Raw genomic sequence first — 15,618 nt, 5'->3', positions numbered from 1 at the left:
TTTTTAAATCTTAAAACTACATTTTTAATTCTATATTCATGTTGTTGTCGAGATACCTTTTTTTTTTTGCAATTCTGCCCTGGATAAATTGTTCAATTAAGCTTTCGTTCTCGTTCTGAATTTTTTGAAGAAATGTTATGAATTTATGAGCACCTGGATGTTTCGATATCAATCTAGTACAATATTATATTATAAAATATAAAATATATACATTCTATCAATTTTAAAATTATCTATTTAAACGACTATGCCAAGATTCAGTGATATTAGTAGTGCGTGGAAATTCTTATTCAACTCGTTGAGCTACTGACCATAGTTCTGGCGGATATAACGGGGGCCTTACTTTGGATTTCGCCCGCGGAGCCTCACTGATCTACCAATAACATACGTTGTTTCGAAGTAATCTATTAATTTTTGTTCCCTTTCATCATTCGAAAATTCAGTTTTAAGCTGTTTCCAACTTTCATCGACCTAAATAAATAAAATATATATTTATTAGGAAAATATGCGAAAATGTATTGTTAATGATATTCACAATAATGCTGGGCATTACAATTTGTGGTCTATACGTACTTTGAAACTGGAAGAAAAGCCAATGCCAGTAAATGTCGACGAAGTAAGTTGAAGTTTTGATCTTCTATATACTTGGTCGTTAATACTTCTTTTTGTATGTGACGATCAATATTTTGCGAAAAGGGAAAAAAACACGCAAAATGCATTGCAAATGGAAATATATCATTGATGGAATTAATGGCAGCAATTTTGAAATCAGTAATAATTTCAAGATCCGTATTATCTTTAAAATTAATATGATGTTCAATAGAAAAATCATTAAGTGCTGTAAACGCATTAGTTTATACGAATTTTCCGTTTGATTTGTCATAAGGGTTATGAAAACACTAATGGTAAACATATCTGTTCGTTTCCTCTCTTTAGATCCATGAATTGTGTACAATATTGTTTAAAGAAACTAGGACAAGACTTATATGTTCCATCTGCAAGCCAAAACTCTGATTCTCTTAAACACAAACAATTTTGAAATGTTGTAAAAATAATTTTTCTAATGTTGTCATCGTAAATGTCCTTGATTAAAAATTCTTGACCAGAAATTGTTTTTTTTTAAATTCAATAGGAGGATTAAAATGTTCAACACAAGAAGGTTCGATTAATTTATCTTTTCTCTGTATTTTAATAAGTTGTTTTGACGCATTTTTGCTAATTTGTGAAGAGACAACAGAAGGAACGCCAATTATTTGCTCCTGGTAAATGTTGTGTGGATTATCTTGAGATTGCAATGCTGCAGTTTTGATTTTATTTTTAATTATTTTGCAGTCATTTTTTATAGGATTTGGTGCGTGTAAATGATCCATTAATATACACGATTCATCTTTAATATGTTCATTGTTTTTAATAATTGTTCGAAATGTAGCACCACATTTTTTGACACATTTCCAATAGTATACATTTGCTTTATCCCGTTTACGAAAATTATTTTGATTAAACATAAATTCATATTCATTAACTAATAACATATTTTTCTTATGTATAGTAGATATTAATTGTATAGTACCTACACGTCGACATATCCGTTCAGTTTGACAATCGGAAATATACTGCAGCAGTCGGTAAATTACAGTTGATACCTATGTTACAGAAACCCATATTATGATTACGCTAACGATAACATAACGGATAGATACAATGTATTGCTCTATATTAATGATATTAAAAGATACTATATTAATGTTAAATACATGTCTAACCGTCTTTCCCTGGTTAACGGTATAATATTCGGAATATACGGATATTAATATACTATAGATAATAATAATTACAAAGTTTTCGAACTAAAACTTATTCGAACAAAAATTCATTCGAACATATGCTTTTTCGAACACTTTTCATTCGAATACATTTTATTCGAACATGTCATTTTCGAACACATAACCCGACACCCTGACAAATATATACGATATAATAGTCATAAAACATTATTCTTAAGAGCAGGGCTTGAAACCGTAAATATTTTTTTCCTACTTCGGTTTCGGTTGTCGGTACCTACCTATTGATTTTTTTCGATTTTGTTTTCGGTTTTGGTATTGATTTCAGTTTTTAACGGTTTAAACCGGTATTTAAAATCGGTATCCAATATCGGTTTCAAGTCCTGCATTATTATTATATTATTATAATAATATAATGAACAGGGCTTGGAACCGAAAATATATTTCCCGATTTCGGTTACAGATATTGGTATTTATTTTTTCTGATTTCGTTTTTGGTTTTGAATACCGGTTTTGAATTTTTCCTGTTTCGATTTCGGTTTTGATTACCAGTATTGGTTTTTTTTTTCGATTTTGTTTTCGGTTTCGGTATTGATTTCGGGTTTTAACGGTTTTAACCGGTATTCAAAATCGGTATCAAATATCGGTTTCAAGTCCTGCTTAAAAGAAGTACATCAAAGAATTTATGAAATATACATAAAATAAATGTGTGAAATATGTATAAAATGTCATTTTAACAGTTTGGCATTTTTAATAGCTGAATAAATAGGTAAATGGGTAAACAACACAAATACTAAAACAGCAAAATTTTGTTCATGGGCACATATTATAATATTATAGTGAGGACACACATATATATATATATGTATATAAAATACCATTTATACCAATATTAAATATTAATAAAATAATTTTTTTTTATATTTTTATTGGAAATAAACAATCTATACAGTTTTGCACAATATGTTTATATGTTGAGAGCTGAGAGTTATTTAAATGACATGAAAGTTGTGAATTAAGAAACCACCCATTAGTGACTCTTGGCTATTGATTAGTTAGATTTTTTATTTTTATTATTTTTTTTTTGACCATGAGACGTTAGACATTAAACTTTTGTAAAAGGTCACGAATCTAGTTTCTTTTTAATCTGCGGTTAGGATTTCCTGGGAGAGTAAGGATGGAAAGATCTTTTATGAGAGGGTTAGGATGAGTTTGGAGTCGTTTATGAAATCGTTTGTAGGAAGTGCTTGCTTCCTCATCTATTGTTTTCATATGGAAATCATTATGAAGAGCGTGTTTAGAAATATAGGGTGGAGCATTGGATAATCGTCGGAGTGATATGTTTTGGAAAGTTTGGATTCTATTAGTGTTAGATTTTTTTGCTGCACCCCACAATTGAAGTCCATATGTCCAGATTGGTTTGAGTAGCGCTTTGTAGATTATTAGTTTGGTGCTTATTTCTAATTAGCAAAGGTTTGAGCATACGCATGCGATTGTTTAAGGTTAGTTGTTTGGTTTAGGTACGTTACCCTGGCACCCCTATGTCAGAATTATCCAAAGTAAATTATATCATTAGTTAGTAACCGATTCGTAACCATTCGTAACCACAAATTCGGAGTTCGTAACTTGATTTACACCGCGGAAATCCCACTCCCAGGGGTGCTTACGTTACATCAGCACCCCAAACAGTGGCACCGAGCTAATTTAAAAATACTTGGCAGACTAGGTAAAAAATATAAGGCACCACATACCCCTAAAAAAATTAAAGAACCTATCTACATATATAATATTTATGGTATACACTATAATATAGTATATATAATATATATTATCTATATAAATAAAAATGAATGTCGCTTTTTTCCGAACTCAAAATATTGAAAACTACTTGTCCGAATTACTTGAAATTCAACACAGATGTTTATCCGGATTAGGGGAAGGTCAGTAGCTATACGACAATCGCAAAATATAACTCAAAGTCACAGGAAATAAATATACAAGATTGGTACAAGTGGTGCGCTCTAACGGATTTATATTTAATATACATAATAACGTATATAAATAAATAAATAATAATAAAATTATTCTATATTATCTATATTAAGTTGTTCAGCAGCAGCGCTTCTATTATTAAGTGTAGATGAACAAGGTCTAACTATACTTGGCCACCAATCTCTAGAAATAGGGGTTGGGCTGCGATGTGGAAAGCAAGGGGAAACTACCACAATAACATCCCTAGTTAGGCAACTACTATTCTGTCTTCTAAAATGAATTTTCGCAGTGTAAAAAATTTGTCCGGACGTAAAATATCTCCCCATTCAGATGTCCGGGTGGGAGCTACCTTGCAAGATGCATGTGAGAAGAACAAAAAGCAGAGAATAGGAACGTGGATTTTTTATCCAAATAACATTTTTTATCGTATTTTATTTTATTCAAATCATTTTTACTTTTGGACCTTGACTCTTCCGAATAATTTAACTTACTAATGATACATTTTTTTACATTATTTATTACATAACCACAGTAAACGTCTATAGTTATTTTTTGTTTATTAAGAGGAAAATATCAGTGCTATATTGGTTTTTTCTAAGAATAACGTAGAGCTTAGATAAAACGCTTTCACATAAAATCGTATTTTTATTATTTTTGAGAAATCTTAAAGTAAAATTACCTACTACACAAATTATAGAAGATAATATTTTTGAAACCGTGACATATTATCGGTTTTAAATGTTATTGTTATTTGACTTAGTTTTCAAATTTCAAAATAAAAACGTAAATTTAAATAATGTTTAAAGTGTTTTGAGACAATCTATTTTATACAAATCAATATGTAATATCCTTACATAAATTATTCTCATTCGTTATTGAAATACGTGATTTTACCCTATGAATACTCAATAACATAAAAAAAATGATTTTGCGTAAATGCGTTTTGTCTATATTGCACGTGGGCCAAAGAAATTTATTGAAATTAATTTAAAAAAAAACTACCCAATAATAATCAAACATTTTGTATGCCTCTAAAGTCTAAATAACTCATTATGAGTCAAAATATTTTGAAAATGTTTTGGTATATAGAAACTAATATAATTAATATTCAATAGAAATGTCATGTATCAATGGTACGTTTCTTAGAGTTACACCAAAAACCAAAACCAATTTTATTAAAAACCTATCTTGTTTAAAAATTCACGTTTTTCTTATTTTTGTTTTCCCATACGAAAAGATACTGAAGTTGAAAATTGAAGTATTAATTCAACTACCTACTTAAAACATAAAAAAAACACATTATGTAAAATCAAATCATTTATTACTCTGCTCAAAATCTAATAAATAAGGAAATAAGGCAATTTTCACTCTTATACTGATTCTACCAAGATTATTATGTTTTTTTATAATGTTAAAAGAATAATCGAAGGGATAAGAATTTTACTCTAAAAAATATTATACTACCATTTTCTTGACAAAAAAAGATTTTGCAAATTAATTACGCCAAAATCCATAGGAATTTACTATGTAGTTCTTACAGTTATTTAAAATTATTAAAATACGTATTCGTTAATTTGTTTACCTATAGAGATTTCAAACTTAAAACTTTTTGTTCGTACACCACTATTCAGAACGTCGTGAAATATAAATATTAAATATTTACCTGCATAATAACTTATCAACTAAATTGTGTAGTTAATATTTTATTGTTATCATTGATGTTACGAACCGAAAATTAAATAGGCTTATACGAACAATGTGTTCTTTAACTTCGTGTTAATTTAAATAGCTTAATGATATTATCATATTATAAGCAGTACCTATAAAGTAATAGGGCACTATAATTGTCGGAAAAATACGATTGAAAAATGAAAACGCTCGATATTTTTTTTTTTTCAACGTTGCCAAATTTAATAGAATGATAATTTGTTGATATTGAAATAATCCAGCAATATACTATGTTAATTGTTATTAAAATTATAATTTTAACAGAAGTAGAAACAATATTGAAATTAGCTACGATAGTTAGACTGTTAGAGTCAAGGTACTAAGAATAATATGTCTATGCCCTATGGCAAAAGCCAATAAGGTTAAGTAGACTAAGACTTGGGGGCGTAGATGATCTGAAAATGATAGTATTTATTAATGATCTATCAATATGAATAATTTGTAAAAATGATTGAAGTATAACGAATACTACCTATATCTATTATTACATATAGCTTTTATTTTTGTAAAACCATATTTAAGGATTATTATCCTGAGTATGAATATTTTAATAACTCAGAAACAGTGGCGGACTGGGAGAAAAAATTAGCCTGGGAAAATCATAAATTTAGAGGCCTTAAGTATACTAACGGCCCTTTATATAATAGGTATACAGGGTGTAACAGAAAGAACTGATAAAAAAAAAATTGATGCTACTTAAACGTATGACAAAAATTGATAAAATTATATGATAAGTAAATGGTTAAAAAATATACCCATGTTGGCAAATTTCCAAAAATACAATTTTTAAAAAAGTTATTGCGATCCAAATAAATTTAATATAGTTTTCAGGTATACTTAAAATCAGAATTTGAATAAAAGTATTATGAAAGGGATAAATGGAGGTCAGCATATTAAAAAAATTGTTCTATACATTACATATTTTTACAAGTTGTAGGTACGTACATATTATTTTATATTTTTTATTCACATATTTGTATTACATATAATTAGGTAGGTACCCATGTATATTTTGTATAAGGTTATAATTATTAATTGATGAATTTTTTCAAGAATATTTATTTTATGCACACGGGCACGAATCTTTCAATAGCCAAATAAATGATATGGCAACGTTGCACGTAACTTCGTTCTCAATCGTATTCTTTTTTGGGTTTTTTTTGCTGATTTTCAGAAAAGAAACAACAACAAAGAGAAGTGTGACGAAGTATTTTAACGTGGTCTGAGTGCCATACCACTGAGTGTTGACTTATAGATTCATTACATGACATACCTAAAAACGCAGCATTCCGATAATGTGGATAGTATCCGTAGCAAGTTTGAGAATGGCTTAGAAACATGTGGACTTGAGTATCGGCCAAAGAGAAGAAAAAAGCGTTGGCTGCGGTCGAGGAAGAAAAATCTAGAATTGAAAAAGAAATGAAAGCGAAACAGGCACAAGAGATTGTAGCATCCTCGAATTCTCAGACAGCGACCACAAACAATTCAACCGGATATTACCCACAACAATATGCCACTGGATACAACCAGACTGCTTACCAACAGTACGCTTCTACTGGACAAGATTATTCGTATCAGTATCAAAATTGGAGCTACCCGCAAGCGACAAACTACAATCGGACTTGGGGATCATATAATTACGGTGGAACTGGAAGTGGTGGAAGCGGAGGATATTGACTACATAGTAAACATTCTAAGTCAGACAAACATGTTAATTTTTTTTTTTATTTATAAATAAAACATATACGTATAATATATACAAAAAAAAAACATCAATAGTATAAAAATTATATCATAGAATAATAAGTACATTTAAAATAAAAATACACATGTTATGTGTTTTTAATGTTAAGAATAACAGTTTTGTAAGGTAATCGTAAGTAAATTTATCTTTAATTACATGTTTATAATTAAGTATCAAAAATCACAGTTTTTGTTTCAATCGAATTATTTCAAAAATATTTTCCCAAAAGTGTACACTGGAAGCATTTATTAGGCCATCAACCATGCACGTATTATCGCCGTCAATTGATAATTATTTGGGATTGTCCAAATTTGTATTATTCCACACAACGTTCGAATCTGATGAATTTGGATTTCTAAAATCAAACAAGTCAAACGTTTATAAAAAACTGTCAAAAGTATTCAATCATAAATTTGCTGACAGACTTCATTAATTTTTTAACATACCCAGTTTTTGAAAAATTGCACCACAGCTTACTCATTGTTTTGCACATTCTGTGTTCTGGTGTATTAGCTTCGGGCAAGAATCCAAACAATTGTCCATAAAATAAATAATTTAATTCGTCTGCGTGGCATGCACCTATGAATTTTATTATTTTATTAATGTTAACTTTAGTTAAATAGAGGCTAATAAATGCACATAATTAAAAATCAAAAATAAATAATCAAACTTTACCTTTTAACGAATGAAATTTTGGCCATGTAGCGAATAGGAGTTTTTTAAAAGCATTGAGTTCTCCATCAAATTTGAACTCATAGTTGTAAATTGGCTGTCCATCTTTTTTAAGTAAGCTTTTAAAGCCACGATAAAAGTCTTTGGTAAAAAATACATCACTATACAACTGGAAAAATGTATGATTAATTTCATTAGTTTGTAATATATCAAATTATCACATGGCATCTAATGAAACTACACAAACATTTTTATAGGTTCATCCATAAAAAACTGGTATTCCAATAGAAAATATTTTAACATGTAAAGTATACTTACACGACATGTATTTTCCAATATAGTTATATCACTTGCTTGCTCGTGTTCGCTGAAATAATAGTTCTTTACTTTTCGAATGATTTCTTCAGAATAATCAGTTTCAAATAATTTTCTAATCTCTTCTAATTTTTGATAATCAAATAACTTTTTTAATTTGTTTCCTGTAAATAAAAACATAATAATTATTAATTATGTACAATAAAGGTTCACATTTTTATTTAAATGGCCATAAAAAATAAACTTTATAACTTCATTGGTCAGTATATAAACAGAAATTTATGATATTCATTTAAATGTAGAACGAAAGACAACAGTGACAGAAATTATTTTCTTTGAATCTTTGTCCCTCCTTGCACTTTCATTAAAATTTATGAAAAACTAAAGGTATATAATAATATTTATAATTATTTTCTAAAATTATTAAGCAAAATTTTACTTATTTGAAAAATAGAATAGTTTATATTCTATAATTTTATAGAATTATTTTATATTATTATATTTATAATAGAGAATATTAACTGTCCAATTAATGGTACTAAAAAGTAATTTGCCTCCAAGCACTATCATTCCTTCCATATTATTAGTTCCAGTAATTAAAGGTACTGCCGACGCTGATTTGATTAAAATGTCTGGATGAGCAGGTATAAATCTGTCACTAACGGCTTCACTTTCAATAGTTGGAACAAACTGTAAATTTAGCAAATCCCTTTGGCCCTTTTAAAATTAAACAAAAAAAAAAAATATTAAAACTAATTATAAAAATTAAATTTTATAAAACAAAAATATCTAGATAAATTTATATTTTTATTAATTATATCCGTGCTTAGATATAATATTATTATTTATGATAATATATTAAGATATATTATATAAATTATGAAAGAAAACAAGTTATTAAAAATTGTTGGTTGTAATTTTTAATTTAGTGGTTTTAAGGCTGTTCTCACAATGTCCGGTTAAAGTTAACCGGCCGCATTCTGCCGGCAATAAAATCTGTTATCAGTCCTTTAGCGTTAACCAACACTTTATCGGACATTGTAAGAACAGCCCTAACACAGTTTTTCTATCACATTTTTGAAATATTGAATCGAACTGCATAAAATCATTAAAAACCCAATAAAGTAAACTAACTAATGAACGTCTTGCATTCATAATGTTATATACCTACACATAAAGTAAGTTCTTAATTTACTATCATACATACTTCAAATTTAATCTTCAATGTCGAAAATTTAACTAAATCTATTGCTGGAACATTTAGTAAATATTTTACTATTTCTTTAGGATCATCTTTTTGACATCCCAATTTTTCTGCCAACTTAAAGGCTACTTCTGTATGTCTTTCATTTAAAGCCCATGGATTAAAAACACATCCACTTTGCATTATAGCTTTGTGAAATGATCCTAAAATAAATAAAAAATTTAAAAAACCGTTATATAATTATTAAGATAGTGATTTCAATTCCGTATCATTATAATGTATTTAAGTATTTAAGTATTTATGTAATTAAACTTCGAACAGAATCTTTAAATAAATCTGTAAGATATCAAATAAAAATATTGTTTTAAATAAAAAAATGTAATTCAATATAAAATTAATAATAACTAATTTTTTGTTTCAATTGGAATTTATAAATCATATTTTTTAATAATAATTATTCGTTAACACAATACAAATTAAAATATAAAAATACTAAATATTTTATGATTGATCTAGGTACCAAAGAATTCAAATTCATACAACTATGACATACAACCACTGAACTAAATACATGGAACGCGTATTGTGTATAATTCTCGTATATGAAAAATGAGACCATACGGGAGCCGCCATATGCATTCCGATTTAATTTTTAACATTAATATTGTGATGATGATAACAATTTTCATAGATAACATAACATTTCACCATGTTTTCCCTTGACACGGAATGCATATGGCGACTTCCTATGAGGCTCATATTATGAGTAATGCACGCGTTCCATGTATTTAGTTCAGTGCATACAACATACAACTATTCATCATTATAGTATTACATTCTAAATTTAATGAGTTGTTATACTAGAATAATGAAATCAATGATTACTGAATTCTAAAATGTTAAAGAACTGTTTAATAGCATAATATGTCAATATGTGTATATCATGTCAAAAAAACATGTTATTTGATTTAAATATTTAATAACAAGCCATAAAAGGCACAATTTATTTTATTAAAGATGTTTTCAGTGTTTCCGCAAAACACCAATTCGTATAGTAAAATTTGATGGGCACTGGCGTCCAAGATATATTTTTCAGGGGTAGCGAGAAATAATATTACCCACCCACCCACTCTCTCACAAACTCAAAATTATATTATTTTATACATTTTGTCATATTTTAATTGATAATATTAGTAAATATTAAGGTATTCACAAATATAATCTGTCAATAATAATGAACATATTTCAAGTTAATTATTTTGTGATATTATAGTAATAGGGTTGGGCGCCACTTTTGGTGGGCATGTAAGCGTGGTTTGTCAGGATGAAAAACAGTTGATAGGTTTCGAAAAGATTTATTAAAACACTTAAAATGCAATAACAAATAATATAAAAATGTGTCAACGTCGCGACTCGCGATAGACTAATAATTACAAAAACAATACTATTTAATAAATGTAAGCGAACGGCTGTGGAATGTATGTGCACAGAACGTCACACAACACGATTACGCAGGGGCGTATACAAGGGGAGGCGATAAGGGCGATCGCCCTTCCTGGCTCCTGGAGATTGTTGAATTTGTTTCATGTATAGGTGCTTACATATTTTATTATAATATTATATAAAAAAATTAAAAATACTGTGCATATTTTTTCTTAATGGAAATGGATAATGATTATCAAAAATCTGTTATCAATTTATAAAACATTTATAACCATTGAGATAAAAAATACCTACGTGTATTTTTTATCTCGATGTCTATAACGGACTATAAGATAGGCTCTGTAACAGACAGTGTGACATCGATGTTGAAAAATTGTTAGAATTGAATAAAACGTGCTGTTGTTACAATAATTGTGGATGGACAAGGTCAACCGTGGTTGATGGATGTTCTCTATATCTGTGGTATGTGCAATGTGCTACAATTATGGCTGTAGATAAGACTGATAAGAGTCAAAAGATTAGAGTTATCGTGGCCATAATCACAGATATATACAATAAATAAAATAAAATAATGTTATGGGTTATGAAAGTGGGTAGAAATCAATTATTGAAGTTTAAGCAAGCGAAACGATCGAACAATTTTAATCCGCCAATTTATTTATAATCTCTAAATGCGCGTTATTCGTCGTAAACAGAGTCAACGGTTCCGCGATTTCGGCGAACTTAACAATAAATCTTCGGAAGAACCCGGTGAGCCCGAGAAACCGACGTACTTTGTTGGCGTTGCGTGGCTGTGGATAGTTTTACTGATCGCTTTAATTTTACGTCCGTGTTCGATCTCTCCTTATATCTGATTCGGAAACGCAAATAGTCTAGCCGTGTAGCACCGAAAGTGCATTTCGACGTCTTCAAAGTCAATTTTGCTCCTGTGAGTGCTTCAAACACCTTGCCTAGGCTATCCAGCATGTCAGACCAATTCATCGACGGTATGATAATGTCATCAAGATACGTGTTGACCACACCAGCGTCCCTCAGGTCCTAGAAAACCATGGACATTAAACATTGGAAGACCGCCGGGGCTCCCTTGAGACTGAAAGGCATGCGTTCGAACCTCGCTACGGTCTCTTCTATCGCAAACGCAGTTTTGTCCTTGACTTCGTCTGTGAGTGGTATTTGCAAGAACCCATTCGATAGGTCCAGGGTTGTGAATATAAGTCCATGTGCCAATGATCCCAGCTGGGCGTCGATGTTCGGCATAGGGAAGGGGTTGACAACGGTAAGCTAGTTCAACTTATGATAATCGACGCAAAGTCACTTCTCACCCGATGACTTGTTGACCAACAATACGGGACTTGCATACGGCGAAGTAGACTCCGAGATAACGCCCACCTTTTTCCACTCACACAGTATGTCGTAAATTACGCACCTATCCGTCGGCGACGTTTTGTACGGTCTTGCGCTAACCTGTACACTATTTGGTTCTTCGGTGATGTCCATCTTAATCATGTCGGTGCAACCTAGCTCATCCAAGGACTTAGAAAATACGTTTCAGTATCGATTTATGAGCGTCAACAGTTAGAGCCACTATGAGCCACGATTATGGTACGACCACGGTAGTATTGGTTAACTCAAACCCAGTAACGGTTACGTTGACACTACGTCTTATTCGACAATAATAAATTGAGGCAAAAACGACGTAACCTCAAAATTTCGAATTTACGGTTCAACACACAAAACACGATTTTTTTTGCAACGGATAATTTTGCGTTTCGGCACGCAACGGCGACGACGCGAACGCGAGAGCACAACGATCGACGAATTTGATCGGCTCCTTAAACGCACAAGGAGAGTGAAGAAAACCGTATCCCACTTCTGAAATGTAAGCGTGGTTTGTCAGGATGAAAAACAGTAGATAGGTTTCGAAAAACCTAACTGAAGGGTTCTATCACTGGATGGCCTCTCTTATCCTGACATTCTTATTATATTATACTGTTGTTGTACATACCACATTTACTTATTGTGTTTTTTAATTTAGATTGTAAATTTTCAAAATAAATAATAATAAAAAAAAAGGTTTCAAAAAGATTTATTAAATCACTTAAAATTCAATAACAAATCATATAAAAATGTGACAACGTCGCGACTCGCGATAGACTAATAATCACAAAAATAATACTATTTAAAAAAAGTAAGCGAACGGCTGTACTGAACTTAGGCGCACAGAACGTCGCACACCACGGTTACGCACATACTACTCCGTGACAGACATACCGCACCGGACCCTGGCCTGGCGTATTGTGAATCAGTGTGACCAGTTGCTAACAGGCATTTTATTAGTTTTGATTTAGTTAATTGGATTCAGAAAAAAAAAACAGGATTTTAATTTAGATTTGAATAATTTCTTTAAATAATTTCTATTAAGCTTTTAAGGTAATAGAAAAATAATATGTGCTTAATCCCTATAATAAGAAAATAACCTAAAAGCCACAAATTTATTTGATTGTATCCTGGTTTATAGACTACTGTTCACTGAAATACGCACATAGCGGTACAGAAAATACATTTAAGATTAAGACTAACCTGTAGATTGTGGAGAAAGTAAATGACAATGAACAGAAACAGATCCGGCACTTTCTCCAAAAATGGTAATATTGTTAGTATCACCTCCAAATGCTGATATGTTGACTTTTATCCATTTTAATGCGAACAATTGATCTTTCAAGCCCATATTACCAGGACACTCTTCAATTCCAAAGTTTAGAAATCCTAAGAACAAAATCTAAACTTAATTTTATTCAGAATTTGTTAACTAATTATATAAATTAAAATATACTATAACATTACACTAATTGATATAAATACTACTAAACATACAACTAACTAAAATTAGTAATTACCTAGGACATTTAATCGATAGTTGATTGTTACAACAATTACATTTTCATCGAGCAAATAATCAGGAGAGTACAAATCTAACGATCCAGATCCAAAATTAAATGCACCTCCGTGTATGAATACCATAACAGCTTTTTTTTCAGCTACTTCCTCCTGTTAAATTACAATAAAAAAATGTATTATTACCCAATAATCTATGTAATATTACAAAGTTATTCTACAACCTGTGGCACAAATATGTTTAAATACAAACAATCTTCACTTCCAATAATTTGTTTGGTCATGATAATATCATACTGCATACATACTTTACCACACGAAAACGCTTTAAAAATTCCAGTCCATCCTGGATGTTTGGCAGGAGGCTAAAACAAAATTAAGTATGTCATTTAGGTATTATTATTTGAGAAAAAATATGTTGCATTTATGTAATTAAATTTAAGACATTGCACCTAATTTATTTTAATGAACATAAAATTACTACTTATCAATTTTGGAGTAGGTACCTAATTACATTTTCATAATATTTTTGGAATATAATCATTCTAGTTAAAAGCAATTCATAAATTTGATATATAGTTGAAATTATATGCTATTTAAAATGCTCACCTTGAATCGTAAGTCATTAATTGGCGGTAAAGCATAGGGTATGCCAAGAAAACTAACATACGATTTATTTGACAATCGTGTTTTGTAGTGGAGTCCTTGTAAAGTACCTTGTTCAAGGACTACAGTCATTTTTTTTCCGGGCTATAAAAAATTAGTATAATAAGTGCCATTACTATAAATAAATAAATAAGACAATAATATAAATGTCTTAAGATGTATAGATTGGGTGAAACTATTATTATTCTCAAACCGTTCTTATTAATATAATAATAAATAATAATAATACATTTCATTCATGTGTAAATGATTATAGTATTTATTAAATGTCGGTTTGTTACAACAGTGTTAACATGGGTATTTCGATGTAACGGAGCCGCCGTTGGCGAATCTCCGCTCCGTTAAAGAAACTATACACTCGGGTGATTTCGAGTAATCAACGTGTCTTTATTTTTTATATATTATGTTATATCAGGTATGGGGATGATGGTTCACGTCCGCGTGACCGTATGGTATGGTTCACGGGGTCGAGACCACCTTGACAATGAGGGGAATGAGTTATTTACAGTTGAGGAAGATCCGGGTGGATGCGTCCGGCCCGCTCAAATAAGTGGCGTTGGTTCGTATTCCCGGACGGGTAGCGTGGCCTATGCAGGTGCGCCTGGGGGGATGTGTGTGTGTGTTTTACGAGTTCTGAACACGCGTTCGTTGACAATCTGGTCCGGCAGTGGTCTTTGGAATCCCGTGAACTTGAATCACTCGTCGTGGCTGGCTCCACCGTGTGATCGGCGACTCTTCTTAGTCCTCGGCCCCCGTACTAAATGCGAGCAGCGGCGTAGGACGATTAGGCGTTCGTATAGTCCACTCTGGTCGTCGTATCTAGTCCTCGGGTGGTCGGGTGGCGTCTTGAGTCTTGCTGGTTTCGTCAGTCGGCTCCTTCTTTAGATTAGTCGCTCAGGCGTGGCAGTGGGTGTTCTTCTCCGTATTCCAGTGACAGCAGCTATGAATTTTGTATGAGCTTGATGTCTTGAAGGTTGGAGAATTACTGGTGACGATCTTTGCTTTGATTTGCTTTGTAGGGATGGCTAGCCGTTAACTATTCCAGGCTTTTGCCTCTACTAGTGGATGGAAGTTTAGAAGAAGATTTAATTAAGTTGTTGTTCTACCCATGTCAAAGGGTAGGGTTTGATTATTCGTTTAGTGGTTGGAGGGAGGTGAGTTTTACCTAAGAGTCGGAT

At 31.0% G+C, this 15,618-nt stretch overlaps 2 protein-coding genes across 2 annotated transcripts in view; one reads left to right on the top strand and one right to left on the bottom strand.

The window, feature by feature from the left end:
* LOC100160638 (esterase FE4) overlaps nt 1-15,618 on the top strand; it is a 102,048-nt gene that overhangs the window by 2,900 nt on the left and 83,530 nt on the right. The window lies entirely within an intron of this gene.
* Nucleotides 7,373-14,521, bottom strand: LOC100165600 (esterase FE4-like). The gene is made up of 10 exons (XM_029488335.1): nt 14,384-14,521; nt 13,999-14,139; nt 13,777-13,927; nt 13,460-13,645; nt 9,440-9,639; nt 8,787-8,949; nt 8,236-8,396; nt 7,921-8,086; nt 7,692-7,824; nt 7,373-7,600 (listed from the first exon to the last, which is right to left on the bottom strand). The coding sequence occupies exons 1-10, from the start codon at nt 14,510-14,512 to the stop codon at nt 7,537-7,539; spliced, it is 1,494 nt and encodes a 497-aa protein (XP_029344195.1). The 5' UTR covers nt 14,513-14,521; the 3' UTR covers nt 7,373-7,536.

Source organism: Acyrthosiphon pisum, chromosome A1 (assembly GCF_005508785.2).
Source record: "Acyrthosiphon pisum isolate AL4f chromosome A1, pea_aphid_22Mar2018_4r6ur, whole genome shotgun sequence".
Taxonomy (NCBI): Eukaryota; Metazoa; Arthropoda; class Insecta; order Hemiptera; family Aphididae; genus Acyrthosiphon; species Acyrthosiphon pisum.
The sequence above is the reverse complement of the archived record's forward strand: the minus strand, read 5'-3'. Positions and strand labels throughout refer to the sequence as shown.